Below are 25,896 nucleotides of genomic sequence, written 5' to 3' on the forward strand. Positions count from 1 at the left end.
GCCGGGATCTGGGGGCCCTCTTATTATAGGGGGCTCCCGGATTCCAATAAGCCCCCCTGCCCGCAGACCCTGACAACCAACGGCCAGGGTTGTCGGGAAGAGGCCCTTGTCCTCATCAACATGGGTACAAGGTGCTTTGGGGTGGGGGGGCCCCCAGGGCGCCCCCTCCCCCAAAGCACCCACCACCCCATGTTGAGGGCATGCGGCCTGGTACGGTTCAGGAGGGGGGGCGCTCGCTCGTCCCCACCCCTTTCCTGACCGGCCGGGCTGTGTGCTCGGATCGGGCTCTGGTATGGATTTTAGGGGGGACCCCACACCGTTTTTTCGGCGAAGGGGGGCTTCCCTTTAAAATCCATACTAGACCTAAGGGCCTTGTATGTCCCGCGACGGGGCTCGCAAGGTGTCAATCTCGCCGATAAAAAAAGATTTGACTTCCTTTTCTAGTCCCGTCGCACCTGAGTCACGTTCAAAATGAACGGACTTGTCCATGTGTGGGCAAGTCCGTTCATTCTGAAAGTCCGCCGTAACTACGGCGAAAGTCTGTCGGAAAGACGGGCGGACTTAGCCCACCGGAAAGTCCGGTCGTGTGTGGGCAAGTCCGTCCGTTTTAAAGCCCGGCGCACCTGGCGGACAAAGTCCGTCAGAAAGTGTGCCGGACCAAGTATGCCAGAAAGTCCGATCATGTGTACGCGGCATTAGTCCGTAGGGTTCAATATTGAGTTGACCCACCCTTTGCAGATATAACAGCTTCAACTCTTCTGGGAAGGCTGACCACAAGGTTTAGGAGTGTGTCTATGGGAATGTTTGACCATTCTTCTAGAAACGCATTGTGAGGTCAGGTACTGATGTGGATGAGAAGACCTGGCTTGCAGTCTCCGCCAAGTCAAGTTCCTCCACCCCAAACTCGCTCATCCATGTCTTTATGGAGCTTGCTTTATGCAATGGCCCAAATCATTAGGTGGAGGGGGGATTATGGTGTGGGGTTGTTTTTCAGGGGTTGAACTTGGCCCCTTAGTTCCAGTGAAAGGAAAATCTTAAGGCGTCAGCATACCAAGACATTTTGGACAATTTAAAGCTCCCAACTTTGTGGGAACAGTTTGGGGATGGCCCCTTCCTGTTCCAACGTGACTGCCCACCATTTCACAAAGCAAGATCCATAAAGACATGAGCGAGTTTGGGATGGAAGAACTTGACTGGCCTGCACAGAGTCCTGACCTAATCCCGACAGAACACCTTTGAGATGAATTAGAGCGGAGACTGCGTGCCAGGCCTTCTTGTCCACATCAGTGCCTGACCCCACAAATGCACTTCTGGAAGAATGGCCAAACATACTGTATATTTTTTTTTCATCCGGCGGTTGGCTTTCTCATGAAAGCACTCCCAGTGGCTCATGAATCGCTGGAAAGCTTTCAGAAGCGGTGGGAGGGGACATCCCCCTTCCCGCTGCTCACCGGTGTTTCTCAGGCTTACCGTTTTTACAGGCGCACCTAAGGAACGATAAAGAGGACCCATCATCCTTATTTATCCCTTATTTACAAGGGATGTTTACATTTCTTGTAAAATGAATAAAAGTGATCAAAAAACAAAAAAAAATTCAAGGGACAGTGTTAAAATAAAAAATAAAATAAATAATAAAAAAAGGAAAACATTTTTAACGCGCCCCATCCCTCCATGCTCGCACAGAAGCAGACGCATATGTAAGTCATGCACGCATATGTAAATGGTGATTTTTAAGTACAGTAGTTTGTTGCCATTCCACGAGCGCACACAATTTTAAAGCATGACGTGTTAGGTATCTAATTACTCGACGTAACATCATATATTGTTGTTTTTTTTTAATTCATTAAAATTGATTTTTTCCAATAAAAAAAAAAACGCATTTGAAAAACCGCTGCGCAAATACCGTGTGACATAAAAAATTGCAACAGTTGCTATTTTATTCCCTAGGGTCTCTGCTAAAAAAATGTATAATGTTTGGGGGTTATAAGTTATTTTCTAGCAAAAAATACTGATTTAAACTTGTAAACAAAAAGTGCCATAAAAAGCTTGGTCTTCTTGTAATAAGTTATTTTCTATATTATTCTATCTCTAATCTGTGTTGACCAAGCTGGCATAGTAGTTCTATTTTTTTTTTTTGGCTGCTACACGGTCTAGTCCTCATCACAACATTGATCCATTGATCGTAGTTTCTAGAGCAGGTTGCTAGAGGAGGGTTTCCTAAGTGGGGTCTCTAGGGGTTGTGCGATAGTTTATGATTATCAGAAAAAAATATCGTTCTTTAACACCCTTTGAAAAGCAATCCAGCACTAATGGTGGGGAGGTGACATGTTACCGTTTGCTTTAACTCTTAAAATTTGGAACCACCTCGCTGCAACTGTGTGCATTGTTCTTTGTTGCAGGGCAGTTGCAGTGCAGCCAAGTTCACCGGAATAGGTGGTGTTGATTGGCAGTACCACCTGCCCAATGCAACATGCCATTTAACTTTTGTGAAGCCCAGCATTGAACTTGTGGCATGTGTACAGCCCTGAGCCAGTGCATTGCTCTGTTTGAGGGATGGGCGGTAAAGCCACTTTTCGCAAATTTTACTAAAAGTTGGAACTTTGTAGCAAACTCAGTTAAAGTCTATGGGTGTGAATCTTGGTATTCCTATATGACCATTTGAAGGGCTGATAAGCAAACTATTGTGAAACAAATGGCATGACAACCCAGGTATTGCCAATTTAACAAAATACATTTTAAAAATAAATATGTATATAAACAAACACATGCACAAACAAGTGGCTATATGGCTACTGTGAACCCAGCCTTTAATAAAATGGGGCCCGAGGCAAGGTAAAAGCTTTGCCCTCCACCTCCATAGCTCAGATCAACAATAAGAATTGCAATGGGCACAGGGAAGTGCCTTCATGACCGATTTGACCATTTACGCTATCTCCCAGATTTAGGATGCAAGAGCAATACTGTTGTAGCTCTCCTGGACATCCACTGGACCTGATTATGCCTACAACCTTCTGATCACACTAACTTACCAACCATGAGCTATGGATATAACAATTTTATGTAGGTGCTCACTGAGACCTAAAAATCATTTAAAGGGTTCCTTCAAGGTAAAAGGTTAAAAAAAGGACCATCCCAGGAATAGCATTCTCCACCTCATACTATAAATTGTGATTTCAGACTTGTATTGGACAGCGCCTGAACTTCTGCGTGAGCCATTGTCAAGTCACAGAGGAACCTACAGAGGGGATGTCTATGCTTTGTCCATTATAATGCAGGAGGTCATCATAAGAGGAGGTCCTTACTGCATGCTGGAGCTTTCTGCAGAAGGTATGACTGTGAAAATCAGTGATTTCTCCAAAGAAGAGGGCACTTTTTTTAAGACTGGGTACCATCTAAGGAATGTAATAGGAATTCACAAAGTAAATCAGAAGGTTTCACAGTAGCATAATAAGCAAAGAGTGATTTGCTAGCAATTTGAGAAACCATCTTGTACCACAATGTTGGCACTTGGTACACCTTAGCTTCAAAGTGAACCTGTGCTTGGCCCATGTAGGAAAAAGCAAAAACTTAACATAATCACCAGCCCTCCTGCCCTTGCTACACATTCTTATCTTCCCATATCTCCACCATCGCTCTGTTAGTTTCAGGTCCTCCTGGTTTGGCTTTATTCACTTCAATACCGGGCACTTTTACCCCCTTCCTGCCCAAGCCAATTTTTAGCTTTCAGAGCTGTCGCTCTTTAAATGACAATTGCGTGGTCAAGCAACACTACCCAAACAAGATTTTTATCATTTGGTACACACAACTAGAGCTTTCTATTGGTGGTTTTTATTTCTCACTGTGTTTTTTTATTTTTGATAAATAAACAAAAAATGACAAAATTGTGAAAAAAAACACATTCTGATTCATTTCTGTTTTAAAATTTTCGAAATAAATAATTGTTTTTCATAAATTTAAGCCAAAATGTATTCTGCTAAATTTTATTTGGTGAAAATATCCCAAATTGGTGTATATTATTTAGTCTGTAGGAAAGTTATAGAGTCCTCAAACTATGGTATATATATCTGAAAATTAATCGATCCTGATGTACTGACACCCTATCTCAGGTCTCATTTCTTGAAGCTCAAAAATGTCAGGACAGTACAAATATCACCCAAATGAACCCTTTTTCGAAAGTAGACAGTCCAAGTTATTTATTTTGTTTAAAAAAATAAAATAACAAGAATGTCATACTTACCTCCTCTGTGCAGTTAGTTTTGCACAAATTGGCCCCGATCCTCCTCTTATGGGGTCCCTCAGCGGTGCTTTTGAGTGCCCCCATGGAGAGCCGCTCACACTTGGGGCACTAGTGCAGGCGCACTCCTATGTCCTGCTGCGGCGTCTATTGACACAGACAGCAGGACTCGGGACTGCCCCCCGGCTCCCAATGGCTGCGCTGCTATCAATCTAGCCAATCAGGACCCGAAACACTGACTGGAGAATGTGTGCTTATCCCCGTCGTGGGAAAGACCGGGTTTAGGTAAGTAAAAGGGGGGCTCTGGGTTTTTCATAGAATCGAGACTTTACAACCCCAATTTTTATCACATTATTTTCTTTTTTACACACTGTGACCAAAGTGATATAATGTTACCATAGTAACATTGTACTACTCTGTGGAAGTGATTTTTTTTTACACATTATGATTGCTTATAGCAGTGAATTTCATTGCTATAAGCAAGCATTTTACTGAATGAAACTGATTCATTCAGTTTGTTTTATTGGGATTAGCTGTGATTGGCCAGAGCTAATCACTTGGTACAGATGGGCTGTGATTGGCCCTGTCTGTACTATCTGTACCATGTGATCACATTGACCAATCACAACTACCCTGTTTCCCCGAAAATAAGACCTAGCGTGATTGTCAGTGATGGCTGCAATATAAGCCCTACCCCCCAACTAAGCCCTACCCTGTTTCCCCAAAAATAAGCCCTACCCTGAAAATAAGACCTACAAGGACTTTAACTAGGGCTTATTTGGGGGGTAGGGCTTATATTGGAGCCATCACCGACAATCACGCTAGGTCTTATTTTCGGGGAAACAGGGTAGCAACACAATTGTACACAATGAATGGCATGAAAGCCATTCATTGTTTACAACTGTCATGATGTGATCTGCTGTGATTCATCACAGCGGTCACATGGTAGCGGCAGCGAGCCGGTACACTGATCAGTCATGACTGGTGACAGATAGCGCCGCTGCACATCCATTCAGAAGGAGGAAAGTCCTGCCTGGCCATCAATCTGCTATAGCCTGTCGGGAAAGTGTTAAACAGGACTAAGAACTCTCTCCCTACCACCAGTGCTGGTGCCTAGTGATTGGACATGCAGCCACCTAGCACTGTAACCTGGGTGGAAGAGAGATTAAAGTAGACAAACATTTTTGTTGAGTGGAGAAGGATTGGAGCACCTGTCAGATTTTTATTGCTGCTTTTTTTCCCCATTAGGGAGATGCACTCACTCTATTTGTGTTGTCATCCCTGAAGTGAAAAAAAATCCAAAATTTTGGGTTGTCACCATAACAAGAATAGTTGAGAATACTTATGATGGGCCCATAAATACGAGTCCAATGCATTTCATACAGCAATGAGACCCAGTCATAGGGTGCTGTGGTGAAATGGTGAATGGTGCCGCTGTCACTGCTACCTGGGGTAGAGGCCTCTAGGGGCCTCAAAGTCACTTCTTTATGTTGGTGACACAAGTGTCCTATTTATTTTTCTAAATGTGATGTGTTGGTGATATCTTGGATTGATATTCGAATGAGGACATTAGGTTTGTGAAATCTTAACAGATTCAGGGCAAATGGATGCTATTGAATAAAATAAGGAAAATCTGCTGCGCCAACCAAACAAAACCAAGCAGCCAACACCAACAATTAGACTAATTGTATTAATTAATGAAAGAAAGAAAAAGTGTAGCGCTATATTGTGCAAAGAAATGTGTCATATATAACACCTGTGTGCATATCAAATACTAGGTCCTGCTAGACCTAGCAGGTGAACAGATTAATAGTGGCCTATATATAAAAATCAAGTGATCTAAAAAATCATTAATATCAGCATACAGTATAGTGAAAAAATGTGAATTGTGTATACACAATAGAAATAATCACAGACCCTCAGATCAAAACACAAACATACATGTTGCGAATTGGGGTGGGGGTAAATGGCAAGTCCCTGGGGTATTGAACAGTTCATTCAATTTAACAAAGGAATCCTGGAACATAGATGTAAATATCACAGTAGCATCTATTCCTGTCCTCAACAGACTTTTCCAATACTTGACCCGGCAGAAAGTAATATAAAATAAAATGCCCTTACCGGACGTGGTGGACTCACAGGCCGTTGGCGGTGAGTCGTATGAGCTTGCACCGTTAGATACGGTAAGGTTATAGTTGTCCTTGGGTCATGACAAGAGGGTCCTGGAAGGGTTCCCAATCCTAAACGGTACCACGGATTCCTCCTCCAGCGAACGTTTGGGTCTCATGCAATTGAGACAAGGGGATAAGGAGAAAAGAGGCTCCACATAGTGTAAATTCCTGATTACCAGGAAATTTTATTGTGTTATAAAAAGATTCCAATAAAAATTCGGGTAAAAACAAAGTTCATAAAAGTAAAAAAGGTACATTTAGCGCAGTGTACAGATGGTTAAGGTGGCGTCATATACCCGACGCGTTTCGTCTTCAAAAGACTTCAACTGGGACTTCAAATGGATGCTATTGAATACTTTTAAGATCAGAACTCAGAAGTCTTTAATACCTAAACAAATGCATTTTTTAATTTGTTAGGTTTTGTTTTGTTTTTTTCATTCACCTTTTGCTTCTTAAAATTTTGGTGTCTTACAAAAAACCTCATGCTCCCTTATAGAAATGAGGGAAGAGTATAAAAATATATGACCATTGTTTCCCTACAAAGCTTCCATATGATTTCATCTAAGCTTCTTTTTTTTTTATTAACCATGCTTTTTCAGAAATAATCAAAAAGGTTCGCCGCCCTCCCCCACTTTGCCGCCCCTCCGTCTCCTTGGACCAAGCTCCTCCAGAGTGTATCCATTTAATGAAGCAATGTTGGAGTGAACATCCAGACAGGAGACCCAACACTGACCAGGTCTTTGACCAGGTAGATCAATTAACAATTTTTCTTCCATTTATTGAACTAGTGTCTGTATTGTAATGCTGATTGCCTGTTGCATTTATGAATTTCTAAGCCAGCATTTTATATAAGGAACCCATATATAACAGAAACTCCAATTTTGAATTACAGTTTACTTCTGGTTTGATTTTTTTTTCTTTTTAATACTAGATTGTGTTATTGTATGCACTGAATTATGATACACTTGGGGTTCCCTGTAAAAATGTTTTCCTACAAGATTCACACAACTTTCTAACATTTTTAAATTGGATTCATGTGGGGAAATGTGTGAACCATGAGTAAAAGTTTGGTAAATCTTTTGTGAAATATGTAAAAAAAGGTCCCCCTCTGGTGCTTCTGGCTCCTTGCCCCATCCGAGTGCCCCCATAGCGAGCTGCTTGCTATGGGGGCACTCATGCAGGCTTGATCCCAGGCTGGGCTCTGTGTGCCTATTGACAAAAAACAAAATAAAGGTGTGTTGCCCTACAGTGATTGATATTAAAAATACAATTTTTTTTTTAAATAAATGAATAGCCCAGAAAAAAATAGACCATATGGTCAGATGGCAAACTTAATTATTCAATTGTGGATAAGGTTATCCAATCCCTTCACCAAGTGAACACGCCATCACCACAATAGGTTGGACTCTTACCAGAGAGCCTGGACCCTTTATTAAGAAGGAGCATCCAGGGGATTCCACCCAAACGACTATCGTGTAATCCGTTCCAAAAAAGACATAAAACGCTGGATAGTGTAAAACCTCTTAAGGGTTGCATTTAATATAAAGTATTGCACTTACATTTATCCATAGTAAAAACAGCATTGCATGGTAAAAAGGGAAGGCAGCTACCACAGATCATCCAAACATGTAAAATGCACGATAACAGGAACATACTCAGCCCGACCGGTTTCGTCGACAAAAGGACTTCTTCAGGTCAGCCGAGCTGTATGTTCCTTTTATCGCACATTTTACAAGTTTGAATGTTCTGTGATGGTCAGCTCCCTTTTTTACCATGCAATACTGGTTTTACTATGGATACGTGTAAATGCAATACTTTATGTTAAATGCAACCCTTAAGAGGTTTTACACGCGCGTTTCAAAGCGTTTGCTTTAAACATTTTCATCAGGAGAACATGTGAACAGTATCTGTATAGGAGGACCCAGTAGTATAAATTAAGGAGAGTTTATGTACAGTTTGCTGACGTAGGAATTCTCAATTCTAGGAGGGAACATTCGAGAGACAGTGAAATGGTTAGCCAGAAAATATTGTTCTAAAAAATAGTCCTATAGTTTCTAACATCAAGAGTAGGACTTAAAAAACAAGAAACAATGTACTCATACAGAAGATCTAATCTTTTCTGGTTTGGAGCTGTGTCCAACCATCCATAGAAGGGATGCATCACCAAGCTCAGATCTTTAACCCACACAGCAATGTATGCAATCCAAATAATCAGTAGATCGAAAGGTACTTAAAAGACCATCCCCCGTACACATCCCATCAAACTAAACAGAGAATGCGTTAGGGTAAAAAACCTTCTGCCTTTACAACCGCTTTAAGTCTAGGGGGTTGCAAAACAGGCTGTAGCACTTACTGACTCCAGTGCTCTCCTGCTCTCTTAAAAGTCTGTGGGTGGAGCCTTGAGTTCTCTCAATGAATGAACTACAAGTACCATTTTTCATTTTGGCAGATGGCTTGTAGTTCTCAGTGAACTGCTCGGGAGCTTATGAGCTTTGTGGTAGTTCATTGATCTTCCTGCTTTCCAGTAACTGTGTGCCCGTATAGGAGGTACGGGCAGACAGCTTTACTGAGAGTTTGCAGGAGCCTGGCATTGCACCCATGACCTGCTAATCGCAGGTGCAATGCTCTGCAGGCTCCTAAGAAAAAAATAATAAATGCACATTTTTTTACCTGCAAAAAACTTGCATTTTTAAGTGAACTTATCCTTTAACCTTTTCATGCCTGGCACATCCCGGCCCTTTAAGAGGTTTATGTCACAAGGAGGCAGGGCTGGGCTTAAGAGCACGTGACCGCCGTGATTGGCTGTCATGGTGGTCGCGTGCTCTTAAGCCCAGTCCCGACTCCCGGCGTCATAAACCTCCTAAAGGGCCAGGATGTGCAGGCGTGAAAGGATAAGTTCACTTAAAAATACAATTTTTTGCAGGTAAAAAAATGTGCATTTATTATTTTGACAACTTTGAAATCTTTTGGTTAGGCGCCGGTAACTGTGTCGGGAGCATGCACTCTCAGCACAGCTGTATGGACAGCATGTCACACAAATATTCGGCCCCTCGGCACCAAAGACTAGGCACCAAGAGGCCACATATTTTCATGCGGCCAGTGCCAAGGGTTTAAAACAAAATCTGGAAAAAAGTAAAACTTCTCCCTTGCAGTGGGGCTGCCCCCACACTGCAAGGGTTTAATGCTCATTAAATCTAGGGTGTTGCAGAAGAGTGTTGCTTACCAGACTCCCCACTCTTATCTATGAGTGTGCCTTGGCATAATTTCGTACAGTGCAGGGCTATTAAAGTTATATTAAAGGCATGGTTTTTTTTAACCACTTCAGCCCCGGAAGGATTTAAACTCTTAATGACCAGGCCATTTTATTGCGATACAGCCCTGCGTTGCTTTAACTTACAATTGCGCATTGTACCCAAACAAAGTTGATGTCCTGTTTTTCCCATAAATAGAGCTTTCTTTTGGTGCTATTTGATCACCTCTGCAGTTTTATTTTTTGCGCTATAAACAAAAAAATACTGACACTTTTGAAAAAAAAAAAAAAAAAAACAATATTTTTTACTTTCTGCTATAATACATATCCCCCCCAAAAAAAAAATATATATATATTTTATATATATATATATATATATATATATATATATACTCATTTATTCATCAGTTTAGGCCAATATGTATTCTGCTACATATTTTTGGTAAGCAAAATCGCAATAAGTATATATTGATTGGTTTGCGCAAAAGTTGTAGCGTCTACAAACTAGGGGAAAGATTTAGGGACTTTTTTATACAGTTTTTACTAGTAATGGTGGGGATCAGCGATTTTTAGTGGGACTGCGACATTGCGGCGGACAAATCTGACCCTAAGTGACACTTTTTGGTGACAAAAGACACCAATACATTGATCAGTGCTATAAAAATGCACTGTCACTGTACTAATGATACTGGCAGGGAAGGGGTTAACACTAGGGGTCGATCAAGGAGTTAAGTGTGTCCTAGGGAGGTGTTTCTAACTGTGGGGGGAGTGGGCTGACTGGGAGTACAGAGGGATCGCTGTTCCTGATCACTAGGAACAGCTGATCTCTCTCTCTCCTCCTCTGTCAGAATGGGGATCCGCCTTGTTTACATATGCAGATCCCTATTCTGCCTCTCTTTACCGTGATCGTGGGTGGCCGGTGGGAGTGTGCGCCCACAGTACCACATGCACAGACCGACATACAGGTACCTCGGTCTGCGCAGCGGAGCCGCCTTGCCGCAGTATATATGCGGAAGGCGGTCGGCAAGTAGTTAAATAACAAACATGTCATACTTACCTGCTCTGTGCAGTGATTTTGCACAGAGAAATCCTCACTTAAGAGAGCTTTCCAGCGGGACACCGATGGCAAAGAAAACATTACCGGGATTTTAGCCCTTTCTCACGCTATCCATGGCTTCAGTTCATCCTTAACAGAAAACTACAAAAACAATTTTTTTTGTTTGGATAGAATACGTTTTTGTCATCTTTGTCCCATTGGGGAGTTTTCTTTTCACTTCACTTACAGAACCAAAATAGGAAGTGAGAGAAAATGCCTCCAAAGTGAGAGAATCCCAGGTTGTCACCAAAACTTGTGTCCCATTTGGAGGTTTCCCCTCTATTCCTGTTCTGGTGACAACCCAAAAATGTGGGATTTTCTTTCACTTTCACTCTCAGTGATAATGGTAAACTGAACAAATAGAGAGGATGAATGTCACTATCAGGGGCACAGACAGAAATAAAAACCTAACAGGTGTTCTAATTACCCTCCACTTGCTACAAAACTAAGAAAGGTTTCACTTTCAGTTACACCTTCAGTTACACTTTGAATTTTCTGTTATTGGTTGGAATTACCCCCAAACTAGTACTATAGAAATATTCCATTACCATTACTTTTTATATTTCCTTTGTTCTTTCTTTCTCAATATAGTTTAAGACAATAAACCGCGGGCGCAAAACAAACATCATCGATTCAATGCTTCGAATGTTAGAGCAGTACTCTAGTAACTTGGAGGATCTGATCCGAGAGAGAACCGAAGAGTTGGAAGTGGAAAAGCAGAAAACCGACAAACTCTTGACTCAGATGCTTCCACCGTGAGTGGGATAAAAAGACGAGAAAGGCTCTTATTTTGGGGTTGAGCAGATAAAATTGGTGTTAGGAGGTTTAGATAACAGAGGAACCACCAAAGCCAGATGATTCTGTTGTAGAACATGCTATTTACTTTGATCTCCATTTTTAATTGTTTCTGTTTTTCCCCCAGGTCTGTAGCTGAATCTCTGAAGACAGGTACTCCTGTGGAGCCAGAATATTTTGACCAAGTCACTATTTACTTTAGTGACATTGTGGGTTTCACCACCATTTCTTCCCTCAGTGAACCCATTGAGGTTGTTGATCTTCTCAATGATCTTTACACCCTTTTTGATGCTATTATTGGTTCCCATGATGTCTATAAGGTGAAAGCATACTGCTCCTCTCTTTACATTTTCCTTTTTTTCTATGGAGATAAAAAACATTAAGGAGTCTTTATTTTTTGGATAGGTGGAAACCATTGGCGATGCCTATATGGTTGCTTCTGGGCTGCCGAAAACAAATGGTACTCGTCATGCAGCCGAGATTGCCAACATGTCCCTGGATATCCTTAGCTCTGTGGGATCTTTTAAAATGAGGCACATGCCTGAAGTGCCAGTCCGAATACGCATCGGGCTTCACTCTGGTAGGAAGCACACAAGCCTAAAATTTTGGATGCCTTTAGCAACTAACCTAAAGTTTTTATTTTGAATTTTTGGATTTCGAGGTCTTATCAAATCTGTTTCTTAAAGTTGTCAACCCTTTCAAATCATAATGATTATACAAAATCTGCAAGAAAGTATTTTGTCTGCCCAGGACATAAACAGTGATAAGTGAAATTGGGAAATCCTCTTATTAGCTTGGAACAGGATGTTAGATACTGAAGAAAAGAAGAAACCAAATGCCGCTTACACACGAGCGGACTTTACGGCAGACTTTGCCCAGTGAACGGGATTTCGTCGGACAATTCGATCGTGTGTGGGCTCCAGCGGACTTTGTTTTCTCAAAAGTTGGATGGACTAATGCTGGCCATACACTATACAGAAAATCGGCCGAACCCATTTTCGAAAAACGAACGTTCGACCGTGACCGCAAATGATCGTGCCATCATGTAATGACCGATAAATTGTTCAGTGGACATGAATAAATAATTGTTCGTTTTTTTACATATACCTAGTGCAGACAGTTCAGACGGGAAACACATTAACCTTGCAATTTATCGTACATTCGTCAGAAATTTTCCAAACTTCCCGTTCGTTTTTTTCCCACAAAAATGTCACAAATGATTATCGATTTGTGCCCATTAACTTGCCGAAAAACGAACGAAGTGTCTATACGAACGATTTTTCGGCCAATTTTTCGTATAGTGTATGGCCAGCATTAGATTTGAAACATGTTTTAAATCTAGCCATCGAACTCGAGTCCGGTCGAAAAGTCCGCTCGTCTGTATGCTAGTTTGACGGACAAAAAGCCACGCTAGGGCAGCTATTGGCTACTGGCTATGAACTTCCTTGTTTTAGTCCGGTCGTACATCATCACGTACGAATTCGAAGGACTTTGGTGGATTGTGTGTAGGCAAGTCCATTCATTTGTAAAGTCCATTATAAAGTCTGTCGAAAAGTCCGCCGGGCAAAGTCTGCCGTAAAGTCCGCTCGTGTGTATGCGGCATAACTCTACCACTAACCTTAACTCTTTGTTTATATAGAGAGCCATGTTACCATGTCAGTGTTAACATGGTGATCACATGACTTTGTTCATAATCAGAGGATTATTATTATTATTATTATTATTCAGGATTTATATAGCGCCAACAGTTTACGCAGCGCTTTACAATATAAAAGGGAGACAATACAGTTATAATATATTACAATACAATACAATAGGATTAAGAGGGCCCTGCTCAGAAGAGCTTACAATCTAATAGGGTGGGGCAGGTGGTACAAAAGGTTGTAACAGTGGGGAATGAGCTGGTGGAAGTGGTAGGAGATTAGTTGGAGACGTGATAGGCTTTCCTGAAGAGATGAGTTTTCAGGGATTGCCTGAAGGTAGCAAGAGTAGGGGCTAGCCGGATAGATGGAGGTAGCGAGTTCCAGAGGATGGGAGAGGCTCTGGAGAAATCCTGGAGATGAGCATGGGAGGAGGAGATGAGAGAGCTTGAAAGCAGGAGGTCTTGAGAAGAGCGGAGAGGACGATTTGGGTGATATTTGGAGACAAGATTAGTGATGTAGCTTGGGGCAGAGTTGTGAATGGCTTTGTATGTTGTGGTTAGAATTTTGAATTTAATTCGCTGGGTGATTGGGAGCCAGTGTAGGGATTGAAGTAGAGGGTTGGCAGACACTGAGCGGTTGGTAAGGTGGATAAGTCTGGCAGCAGCATTCATGATAGACTGAAGAGGGGATAGCCTATGGAGCGGTAGGCCAATGAGAAGGGAGTTGCAATAGTCAAGGCGAGAGATAACAAGGGAGTGAATGAGGAGCTTGGTGGTTTCATTTGTTAAAAAAGGGCGAATTTTAGAGATGTTACAGAGGTGAATTCTACAAACTTTTGAATTAGGATTAGGGTTAGTTTTGTTTATAAACAAAGCTATGTGATTGCCAGATCAGCGCTAATATGGTGATCATATGGCATGCAAAGTTTTAAGCAAATTTCACCAAAGCAGTCTGCATAATATAATGTAAGGCAGATTTTAGAATTTTCTGGGAATGTGAAATCGGTAATTTCATTATGAAATCATTTTTTGACAATATCTATCCTCTTATCTCTAGATAATGAATAAAATGTTGTAGTTTTTCACCACCTTCTATAGTATAAATACTGGGGAACAAAGTCTAAATCTCCTTACACTTTTTCTTGCAACACAGGTCCATGTGTAGCTGGAGTAGTTGGGCTCACAATGCCGCGATATTGTCTCTTTGGAGACACTGTTAATACCGCCTCACGTATGGAATCCACAGGACTTCGTAAGTTACTCTCAACTCTGTAGAATTCTACACAAATGCTTTTTTTATATATACTCCCAGACTTTAATGCAGTTTTTATTTTTACTTTCTCTACTACAATCCAAATGTTCCGAATCCAAAAGTACAATTCTTAAGTATTACAATAAAATTGAATTTTGGAAGCCTCTTTATTTAGTCCTATTTTAGAACTATTTTTTTTTTTTTTATGCAAACACTCTGAAACCGCAGAATACAAATAGTTGATGCATGCATAGTTTACCGTGTTACATATTTGCTTTATTCTTTTGCAAGTTAAACATATGCCACCTTGCAGAGTCTGTTCAATTAGTACCATCTAAAAGCAATTATGTAATCGTTCCCTAACAGGAAGTTCTCTGTGGGAGTTATTTTTGGCTGCTGATGGTCAATTTTTTTGGGGGGGGTGCAAACAAACCTGAGCCCCTCACTGGCACATACCACCACTGCCATCACCACCCTCTCCATGCACAGGCCGACCTCGGTACTCACACTGCTCCCCACTCTCCACACCGGCTCCTGCTCATCCTCCCATCTGCAAACTGTCCACTCCATCTCTTCCCTCCCGGGCAGCTCTTGTTACAGGTGTTGCTTTTCCTCATGGATGAACAGGAATTGGGTCCTGAGACCCGATTGGCTGGGAGTCTTAAGACTGCCATACTGGATGGAAGCTGTCCATCAGAAGAGCCGCTTGCGACAGCAAACAGCCTGTTGTCAGTGAGGAAAGTCTAATGTTTCAGGAAGTGAGGAGAGCCCGTGATTTTATATTTTTGTGAGTTTGCATTTGGCTTTTTAATCATAATAAATCCATTGATTCTGCACCTAGCTAGCGCCCTCCTGTGTTCCTCAGCTGTACTACATGACAAACTTCACCATAACTTCCCCCAATTATTAATCATCCTTGACTATTCTCTACATTAGACTGAGAAAGATATTATTGTATCAGAGAAGAGGTGAGTATTGTAGCCTGAGTTGCTTTTATAGACAAAAATGAGCACTTACAACCACATAATCAGAAGCAATTACACCCAGGATGAATTTTCAGCTTACCTTGACGTTTTATCTTGTCTTACCCAGCATACCGAGTCCATATGAATATCAGCACGCTGAGCATCCTTCAATCCTTGAAAGAGGGATATCTGTTTGAAGTGAGAGGAAAAACCGAACTAAAGGTGAACAGAACATATGCAAAGCTTGGCTTGTCCACCATTTTTCTAAAACATAAATGATAAATGTTAATAGTCAGTGGATAACTTAGGTCCAGATCACATCGGGGATTTGATAACAGCAATTTGTAGCAGCTACAGAATGGCATTTTAGTTGCAAGGGATTAAAAACATTTCAGACAATGAAAGGTCTGTGTAGCTCAATCAGAGTCTGGAGATAGTGACAGATTCTCCAGCTTTAGTAGCTGCTCCTGTTATCCAATGCCACCGTTTATGATCATGGACACAAGAAAACTGCAGCTGTACAAATAAACATTGTAGCCAACTACATCAGCATTTGTTCAGCCAGCTAAAAATTACTGGAAAAAACAAACAGAGATTTGTAGCTGCTTCAAATTGCTACTATAAAATGTTACATACAGTGAAGGGAAAAAAGTATTTGATCCCCTGCAATTTTGTACATTTGCCCACTGACAAAGAAATGATCAGTCTATAATTTTAATGGTAGGTTTGTTTTAACAGTGAGAGACAGAATAACAACAAAAAAATCCAGAAAAACGCATTTCAAAAAAGTTATAAATTGATTTGCATTTTAATGAGTGAAATAAGTATTTGACCCCTTTGCAAAACATGACTTAGTACTTGGTGGCAAAACCCTTGTTGGCAATCACAGAGGTCAGACGTTTCTTTTAGTTGGCCATCAGGTTTGCACACATCTCAGTAGGGATTTTGTCTCACTCCTCTTTGCAAGTCATTAAGGTTTGACGTTTGGTAACTTGAACCTTCAGCTCCCTCCACATATTTTCTGTGGGATTAAGGTCTGGAGACTGGCTAAGCCACTCCAGAAGCTTAATGTGCTTCTTCTTGAGCCACTTCTTTGTTGCCTTGGCCTTGTGTTTTGGGTCATTGTCATGCTGGAATACCCATCCACGACCCATTTTCAATGCCCTGGCTGAGGGAAGGAGGTTCTCACCCAAGATTTGATGGTACATGGCCCCCTCCATCGTCCCTTTGATGGGGTGAATTTGTTCTGTCCCCTTAGCCGAAAAACACCCCCAAAGCATAATGTTTCCACCTCCACGTATGATGGTGGGGATGTGTTCTTGGGGTCATAGGCAGCATTTCTTCTCCTTCAAACGACTTGAGTTGATGCCGAAGAGCTCGATTTTGGTCTCGTCTGACCACAACACTTTCACCCAGTTCTCCTCTGAATCATTCAGATGTTCATTAGCAAACTTCAGACGGGCCTGTACATGTGCTTTTTTGAGCAGGGGGACCTTGCAGGTGCTGCAGGATTTCATTCCTTCACGTTGCAATGTGTTACCAATTGTTTACTTGGTGACTATGGTCCCAGCTGCCTTGAGATGATTGACACGATTCTCTCGTGTAGTTCTGGGATTTCCTCACCGTTCTCATGATCATTGAAACTCCACAAGGTGAGATCTTGCATGGAGCCCCTGACTGAGGGAGACTGACAGTTATTTTGTGTTTCTTCCATTTGCGAATAATCGCACCAACTGTTGTCACCCTCTCACCAAGCTGCTTGGTGATGTTCCTGTAGCCCATTCCAGCCTTGTGTAGGTCTACAATCTTGTCTCTGAAATCCTTGGACAGCTCTTTGGTCTTGGCCATGGTGGAGAGATTGGAATCTGATTGATTAATTGCTTCTGTGGATACGTATCATTTATACAGGTAACAAGCTGAGATTAGGAGCACTTGCTTTAAGAGAGTGCTCCTAATCTCAGCTCGTTACCTGTATAGAAGACACCTGTGCGCCAGAAATCTTGCTGATTGATAGGGGATCAAATACTTATTTCACTCATTAAAATGCAAATCAGTTTATAATTTTTTTCAATAGCATTTTTATGGATATTTTCTTATTCTCTCACTGTTAAAATAAACCTACCATTAAAATTATAGACTGATCAGCAGAGAATCAAATACTTTTTTCCCTCACAGTAGTCCTCAGAAGGAAAGCTCATCTTAAAAATGAACTCCAGGTATGTGACAAACACAATCCTTTGAAGTGTAGGACGAGAATGACAATCCCTGTCTCTGTAAATAATGAGCATTGACTGAGGGAACATGGAAGAAATTGGGAGAGTCTAGCTAGTACTCAATTAACTAGAACATGAGGGGAGGACAGATGGAGAAACCAAAATCACTTAGTAAACAAGTTATAATGGCTCAAATCCACCACTAAATTTCTGCATGCTACAAAACAATAAAACAACTGATGTAGTTCAATACAAGACAGAAAAAATACATAAAAGTAGGACAGAACACTCCCCCCTAGACTAAACAAGCATTTAACCATTGCAGTATGTGATGGGGCCCAATGCAAGGATCGTTTTAGTCACATTCCCAGAGATCAGTGTAAACCACAAGAAGTTACTGCACTATGAAGTTCTTCATCTTTCTTTTTCAACATGTTCCCTCAGTCAATGTTCATTATTTACATTGCTTCTGTGGATAGGTGTCTTTTATACAGGTAACAAGCTGAGATTAGGAGGACTTCTGTGTGCTGTTTATGTTTCTGTGCCATGCATGAGAAAAATCTTTGGAATAAAGATTTGAAGTGTACAAAGTCAGCTCCATAAAGACCTGGTTTGATGACTTTGGGGTGGAGGAACTTGAGTGACCTGTACAGGGCCCTGACCTCAACCCTACTGAACATAATTAGCATGAATTGCAGCACTAGCTCTTCTCATCCAACATCAGTACCTGACCCAATAAATGCTTCTTTGGCTCAGTGGGCACAAATTCCTACAGACACATCCCAAAAGCTTGTAGACAGTATTCTCTAAAGAGCGGAGTATGTTAAAGCCTCAAAGTGGGGTGGGGTGGGGGTAACACTATATTAATGTCCATAGTTTTGGAATGAGAAGTCCAAGAAGCTCATACAAGTGTCATGATTAGGTGTTCACAAACATTTAGCCACGTTTAGGCTCAATTCACAAAGTGTTATCTGATGATAATAATCTTTATTTCCTGTAATTTTCACATATTGAATTTGGCTGAAAATAACTGTCTGTAATTTTCACATCTTTTTGGCTGAAAATAACTGTCACATTTTAAAAGTAAAAATCCATATCCTGATGTTTAACTTTGTGAGTTGAGCCTATAGCGTATTATATATTGAGTTTGCTAATAGTACACAAAACAGGTTGCAAAGATGTTTAAAGCTAAACTCTAGGCAAACAAAATGTTTTACCATAAAGTGGGGCTGTGCCTGCACTGCAAGGGTCAACTGCTCATTTTTGTCTAGGGCAGGGGTCTCCAAACTTTCTAAACAAAGGTCCAGTTTACTGTCCTTTCAATTTTAGGGGGGCCGGACTGTGGCAAGTGGAAATCACATTTTTTTCTGGCATCAGTGGAATAACCCGGTCCCCCATATTTGGTATCAGTGGGAGGAATAGTGCCTCATTGTTGGTGTCAGTGGGAGGAATAGCACCCTATTGTTGGTGTTAGTGGGATGAATAGTGCCCCATTGTTGGTGTCAGTAGGTAGAATAGTGTCTCATATCAGTGGGATGAATAGCGCCCCATTGTTGGTATCAGTGGAAGGAATAGCACCCTATTGTTGGTGTTAGTGGGCGGAATAATGCCCCATTGTTGGTGCTAGTGGGAAATATAGCACCCTATTGTTGGTGTTAGTGGGAGGAATAGTGCCCCATTGTTGGTGTCAGTGGGCAGAATAGTGTCTCATATCAGTGGGATGAGTAGTGTCCCATTGTTGGTATCAGTGGAAGGAATAGCACCCTATTGTTGGTGTTAGAGGGAGGAATAATGCCCCATTGTTGGTATCAGTGGAAGGAATAGCACACTATTGTTGGTGTTAGTGGGAGGAATAGTGCCCCATTGTTGGTGTCAGTGACAGCAATTATGTCCCATTGTGGGTGTCAGTGGGCAGAATAGTGTCTCATATCAATGAGATCAATAGTGCCCCAAGGCCAGATAAAGGCAAGCAAAGGGCCTCATCTGGCCTCCAGGTCGTAGTTTGGAGAACACTGGTCTAGGGGATTGGAGAAAGCTTACACTCATCCGATCCTCCGCTCCACCCGCAAACGGCTCTTTATCCAAAGCAGGTCCATGGGTGCGATGATGGGGCGAAGGAGCCACAGGGTCCAGTCTTATGTTGTGAGGATTGGAGGATTAGGTAAGTATATCTGTGTTCATTCTCTAATCCTCTAGACAAAAATAAGCAGTTGACATGTGCAGTGCGGGCGTGGCCCTATTTCATGGATAAACTTTTTGGTAACTGGGGAAGCAAAGGTTAGCGGATATAAACTACTTCAAGCAATCCCACTTCACCTAGAGATCTCCATCATGGTAGCACCCACAAGATATCTTGTGTTCAGCTTTATATCTAGGTGTCCATTTATACTATTTTCTAAAGAGTGGCTTTTTCATTTATAGGGTAAAGGTGTTGAGGACACATATTGGTTGGTAGGAAAAGAAGGATTCAATAAACCTTTACCAACACCACCAGATGTTCTACCAGGGTGAGTTTACCACTACATTTGTTTCATTTGTAATAATTGTAAAAGAAAAAAGATGACCTTTCAGTATCTCTACAAGCCTGCATAAATATATTTCTGATATGTCACTGTACGAGGTGTGTCTAAAGGGTTTGGTAAATGGTATCATAAACAAAACAGAAGATAGAAACAAATTACCTTTATTGGCCTTCAAAATAATAGCCATCCTTCACAAAACATTTTTGGCAATGTTCATAAAGCTTCTGGAAACCGTCAGCAAAGGCCTCTTTAGGAAATGATTGCAGAACCACTGTGACACATTCTTGGATTGCTGCCACGTTCACAAAAAGGTGATCAATATTGTCTTGACCTTGGACTTTTGCAAGTGACTCTGTTTGGGTTGTGGGGAAGATGATGAATGCCATTCCATCGATTGCCACTTGGATTCCTGATAAAACTAGTAACACCAAGTCTCATCCACTGTGATAATGGTTCGCAGAAAGGATGAATCCTGGTCACACATGGTAATGAAATCTCCGGAGGTTTCCATCCATTTTGCTTTCTGTTTGTCTGCCAGCTTGTGGAGCATAAACCGGTAATGGATCTTCCGCTTACCCAAATCTACGCGGACCAATGTGCACACTATATGCTTGCTAATGCCAAATTCCTCCACCAGCAATCATAGAGTCAGTCGCCGATCCCGTGCCAGCATTTGTCACATTCGCTCGATCATACCCTGGGTTCTGCTTGTCGATTGTTAACCCAAATGTGGCTCATCCTAAGTCATTTCCTTCCCATTGCAAAACACATTTTCTGCTCACGGCTTCCGTCCCGTACACTTGCACCATCGCCGTTTTCCCCAATTTGTACCATAATTTGATGTTCACTCTTTGCTCCATTGCACTGTGACTCTACCTCTCACACTGACTACATTTGACTGCCCACAGCGGGATTACCCTGACGGTTACATGTACTCCACGCTAGGTGGAGCTTCTTGACGTGTCTCTGGATAGCTATGTGCATGAGCACGCACATGGCCCATGTTGCCATTGAGATATCGGACCATTCACCAAACTTTTTAAACGCACCTTGTATAAAACAACAGTATCATTTATTTAAATATTCCATCTTTTTCAATAAAAAGCAGCTCAAGTCAGGTGACTTTGCAAGGCTAAGATAATGTTGTCAATCTGTTGCTGGCAGGAGGAAGCATTTCATAAGTGTATTTTCTCTAATGCCCCGTACACACGGTCGGACATTGATCGGACATTCCGACAACAAAATCATAGGATTTTTTCCGACGGATGTTGGCTCAAACTTGTCTTTCATACACACGGTCACACAAAGTTGTCGGAAAATCCGATCATTCTGAACGCGGTGACGTAAAACACGTACGTCGGGACTATAAACAGGGCAGGAGCAAATAGCTTTCATCTCTTTATTTATTCTGAGCATGCGTGGCACTTTGTGCGTCGGATTTGTGTACACACGATTGGAAATTCCGACAACGGATTTTGTTGTCGGAAAATTTTATAGCCTGCTCTCAAACTTTGTGTGTCGGAAATTCCGATGGAAAATGTGTGATGGAGCCTACACACGGTCGGAATTTCCGACAACAAGGTCCTATCACACATTTTCCATCGGAAAATCCGACCGTGTGTACGGGGCATTAGGGCTCAATTACTTTAGTGGCTTTAGTAGCTGAGGGCTGGTAAAACCCCATCCCAGATAGCAAGGATAACTTGCCACAAATTTGTGGCAGAGTTGAATTGTAAGTCTGTTAACTTGCTGCATATTTTCACTGGCAAGTTGTACACTTGCAGAGCACTTGAAGCGCAAGTTCTAGTTGACACTTTTCCAACTTGTAGCAAATTTGCGTGGCTTGTCTCTAGCAAGAGCAAAGTTGCAGTGGTGAGTCTACAGCAAGAGCTCTGCAAGTCTACAGTATGGAAATTCAGCCACAGTGATCCCTGTGGTGGGATGACTATTGCACAATATAACTGAACCAGAACTTGCAGCAGACTTGCAGAATGTTTGCAAAGAAAGTTGATCTAGAGTCATGCAATGCAGACTTGCTGCAATTGTGCAACAAACTTGTGAAGCCTGGCAAGTCCAGCAATAGCTTAGCAAGTCATTTTCAAATTTGCAGCACAAGTGCTCGCTATCTGGCTTGTTGAGATGCATTTGTATCACTGCTCAACTGCTCCTCCTTTAGCCGTGGCTGTACACATGCTGCAGCCACAATGCCTGCTTCACGGTCATGATAGGAATGCTACACCACACCAGTAAAACCCATTCAAGTGAATGGGGCCCCTCCTCAAGCGCCCTGCAACAGAGTGTAATGCATGCCATTCAAAGGTTAAAGCAGGTGGTGAGGAGTGCAATACAATGCCTCATCGATGTGGGGCAGTGATATTACACAATCTCCAACTCGTCCAATCAGATAACACCTTATATTCATTGAGAAAAATACAAGGTGTTCTCTGAGTGCCCCCCTCTGTGTTCACTATGCAGCAGGACAGCCACTCAGCATAGGACCCAGAAGACAGTGAGGTTCATTGTGGTAGCAGCAAGAACTGGGCAGGCATGGAATATGCATACTTGGAATAAAGCTTTAAAGTGCCCCATGTACCAGTGATTGCCTAGCACATCATGAAACCAGATGTTTTAAAGATTTGACCATAGCTTGGCCAAAGCTAATAGATTATCCGAGTTAACAAATCCAGTAAGTGAGCCGGCAACTCCAAATGGGTATAGAAGATTTATTAGTTACATGAAAAGAGTATACAAGAAGGCTAACATGTTTCGGCAAACTGCCTTGATCGTGGTTCACTTACTGGATTTGTTTGCTCACTTGTTGTCTGGAGGACATCGGAGCCAGAGCATCCATCTGTGGACTCCATTCATGAACTTCATTTAGAGGTTCCCTGTTCAGAGCGCTGCATCTGTTGTCTATCTGTTGTAGATTATCAGAGTTGTTGCCAATGTCAAAAGTCTGGAAAAAGTGGAGGATGCTTTGCTATGGCACCATCACATAAAAGATGAAGCCATCACAAGACCAGCCTTTTCATCTGCTCGAAACCTGATTGGCTGTTGATTGACATTTCCCCAATGAAATTCTTCAATCCTACATAATGATGCTCAATCCTTTTCATCATGAGACGCTGTTTATATAAAACAATATACTTTTTTTTTTCTTTTTTTATCACACAGGGCCAGCAACCATGGAATCAGTCTTGATGAGATTCCTGAGAAGAGGAGAATAAAGCTTGAGAAGGAGAGGGACAAGCAGAAAATGAAATGAACCACGACTAGCAGATGTTCACCATTATCCATATGGAAGCTTAGAGTTCTGCAGAGTCTTTTGGACACCTTTTGTGGATTTCTTCTATTCTGCGGAAGCCTCCAGATATATTTTCCTTGTCTCTGATATTTAAAAGACATCTTTTAATGCAATGTGTAAATCCAAAGATGATACAGATAGTAAATTAAGGTAGAAAATACTGCACCATTTGTTTTTTTTTATTGCTTTCACCGTCCCGGTGACTATCTGTTCAGAACTTTAGATTTTCCAGTCCTTGAAGAAGCTTTCACAAGGCAAAACTGGTTGACCTGGAACAGACTTCTAACTTGTGTGTTGAAATTTTTTTCTTAAACAAGGTTTTAAGTCTAAATAATTCCCAAGTTGACCAATGTATTGAGTTTACAAAGAAGATGGCATAATTTAGATCATGAATGAATAATAATGAATAATTTGGATAATGAATGAATCTGATAATGAATTGGATAATTTAAGTTTGGAAATGATGAAACTGGAATTTGTTGTTACTGGTGTTGAAGACTTTGTAGAGGAAGGACACCAGTTTAAGAAGAGAATAAATCCCTGAAGAAAACTAAAGGTCTTCACTGAGTGTCCAAAACGTCAATCAAGCTGTGTTGAACTTCTCTTCTACAACCTCTGTCTTTTTGAGGAAACTTGATGACCTGGATCAGACTTTTCACCTGTGTGTTGATTTTGCTCAGATAAAGATCATTGTAAATCTTGATACTTCCCAGATTGTTGAACTTGTAAAGCTTATGAAGTACTGTAGGTGTCCATTCCATGTGATTTTAAAATGGATGACCCTGAAAGTTCCTTCTAAAGCTGTCAGTTGTTGGAGACTTAGTAGAAAGTTGTTGAGTAATGCTAGTAATCCAGTTCCACAAAGTCCACCATTTTGTATTGAACTTCAATCTTACTCATCTACTTTCACCAGTCAATCATTCTCTTTCAGTTTTCTTCATCTTAAGGGGTCTCCCCTTTCTCTGGACCAGCTAGTGCTTCTGATGATACAAGGTCATTTTTTATGGTTGTACAGGGTGGACATGTGTCTTTATCAACCTATGTAGCTATTTAATATCCATTGTCTTCATGTTTAGTTATCATCTGAACTCCTGATAGATAAACAAAGCTCCAGTTAATGGATGTATTAATTTAAAAAGATAATAAATGTATTTTTAAATGCAACTAATGAAACTACCTGAATCTGTTTTCACATCTGCCTCTTGCATTTTCTGCATGGTAGCACACAGACTGGGGAAGGAGTGATAGCCATAAAGCCCAATCTGGTGCAAAAAAGCAGAATGGCCAGAGAGATAACCTCAACAGTTTGCTTCTATTTTTTAATTAGCCAAATACAGACGGGTAGGTGAAGTAACTTAGCTGTATTTCTTAAAGTGACTCACTGCAAAATACTTACCACTACTGCCCTCCATGCCTTTGATATGTGTTTTCAGGAGCTCTGCTAGCTAAAACATCTTCAGAATCAATCACACTTCTGGGTGTTGGATACCTAGTTGAAGGAAGGAATCACAGCACACAGAGAGCAAGTCTAATGCCTTGTACACACAGGCAGACTTTTCGACGGACTTGGTCTGGCGGACTTTTCGACGGACTTTCCGACAGACTTTCCGAATGAACGGACTTGCCTACACATGATCAACCAAAGTCAGACGGATTCGTACGTGATGACGTACGACCGGACTAAAACAAGGAAGTTCATAGCCAGTAGCCAATAGCTGCCCTAGCATCATTTTTTGTCCGCCGGACTAGCATACAGACAAGCAGACTTTTCGACCGGACTCGAGTCCGTCGGAAAGATTTGAAACATGTTTAATTTCTAGGTCCGTTGAACTTTTGGGAGCCCACACACGATCGAATTATCCGACGGACTCCGATCCGCCGGACCAAGTCTGCCGTAAAGTCCACTCGTGTGTACGCGACTTAACACTTTCCAAGGTGTCAGTTTTTGAAGATAATTTAGCCAGTGTACATCTCGATGGCAGCAGGTATGGAAGTGTGGGCATCAACAATGGGCTCAGGCAGCAGGAGGGTTAGATATTACCCACTTCAGCCCCAGAAGGATTTACCCCCTTCTGGAGCAGAGCACTTTTTGCAATTTGGCACTGCACTGCTTTAACTGGTAATTGCGCGATCATGCAATGCTGTACCCAAACAAAATTTGCATCTTTTTTTTCCCACAAATAGAGATTTCTTTTCGTAGTATTTGACCACCTCCTGCAGTTTTTATTTTTTGCGATATAAATGAAATATTATTTATAATATATATAATATATATATATATAAAATAAATAAATTATTTTCTACTTTTTGTTATTAAAAAAATACAATAAACTCAATTTTAGTCAACCATTTAGGCCAAAATGCATTCAGCCACATGTCTCGGGTAAAAAAAATTCAATAAGCATATATTTATTGGTTTGCACAAAAGTTATAGCGGCTACAAACTAGGGTA

At 41.4% G+C, this 25,896-nt stretch overlaps 1 protein-coding gene across 3 annotated transcripts in view; it reads left to right on the forward strand.

Annotated features, from left to right (window-relative positions):
• GUCY2D (guanylate cyclase 2D, retinal) overlaps window positions 1-24,578 on the forward strand; it is a 134,693-nt gene extending 110,115 nt beyond the window's left edge. For all 3 annotated transcript variants that reach the window (XM_073622929.1, XM_073622931.1, XM_073622930.1), the window contains 9 exons: window positions 3,178-3,327; window positions 7,005-7,153; window positions 11,343-11,506; window positions 11,674-11,866; window positions 11,952-12,126; window positions 14,342-14,440; window positions 15,533-15,627; window positions 20,040-20,125; window positions 23,315-24,578. In XM_073622929.1, the coding sequence (XP_073479030.1) occupies window positions 3,178-3,327; window positions 7,005-7,153; window positions 11,343-11,506; window positions 11,674-11,866; window positions 11,952-12,126; window positions 14,342-14,440; window positions 15,533-15,627; window positions 20,040-20,125; window positions 23,315-23,405 (1,202 nt within the window). In that variant the 3' untranslated portion in view covers window positions 23,406-24,578. The remainder of the gene's footprint in view (window positions 1-3,177; window positions 3,328-7,004; window positions 7,154-11,342; window positions 11,507-11,673; window positions 11,867-11,951; window positions 12,127-14,341; window positions 14,441-15,532; window positions 15,628-20,039; window positions 20,126-23,314) is intronic.
• The last annotated feature ends 1,318 nt before the right edge of the window (window positions 24,579-25,896 follow it).

Source organism: Aquarana catesbeiana, linkage group LG03 (genome assembly GCF_042186555.1).
Source record: "Aquarana catesbeiana isolate 2022-GZ linkage group LG03, ASM4218655v1, whole genome shotgun sequence".
Lineage (NCBI taxonomy): Eukaryota > Metazoa > Chordata > Amphibia > Anura > Ranidae > Aquarana > Aquarana catesbeiana.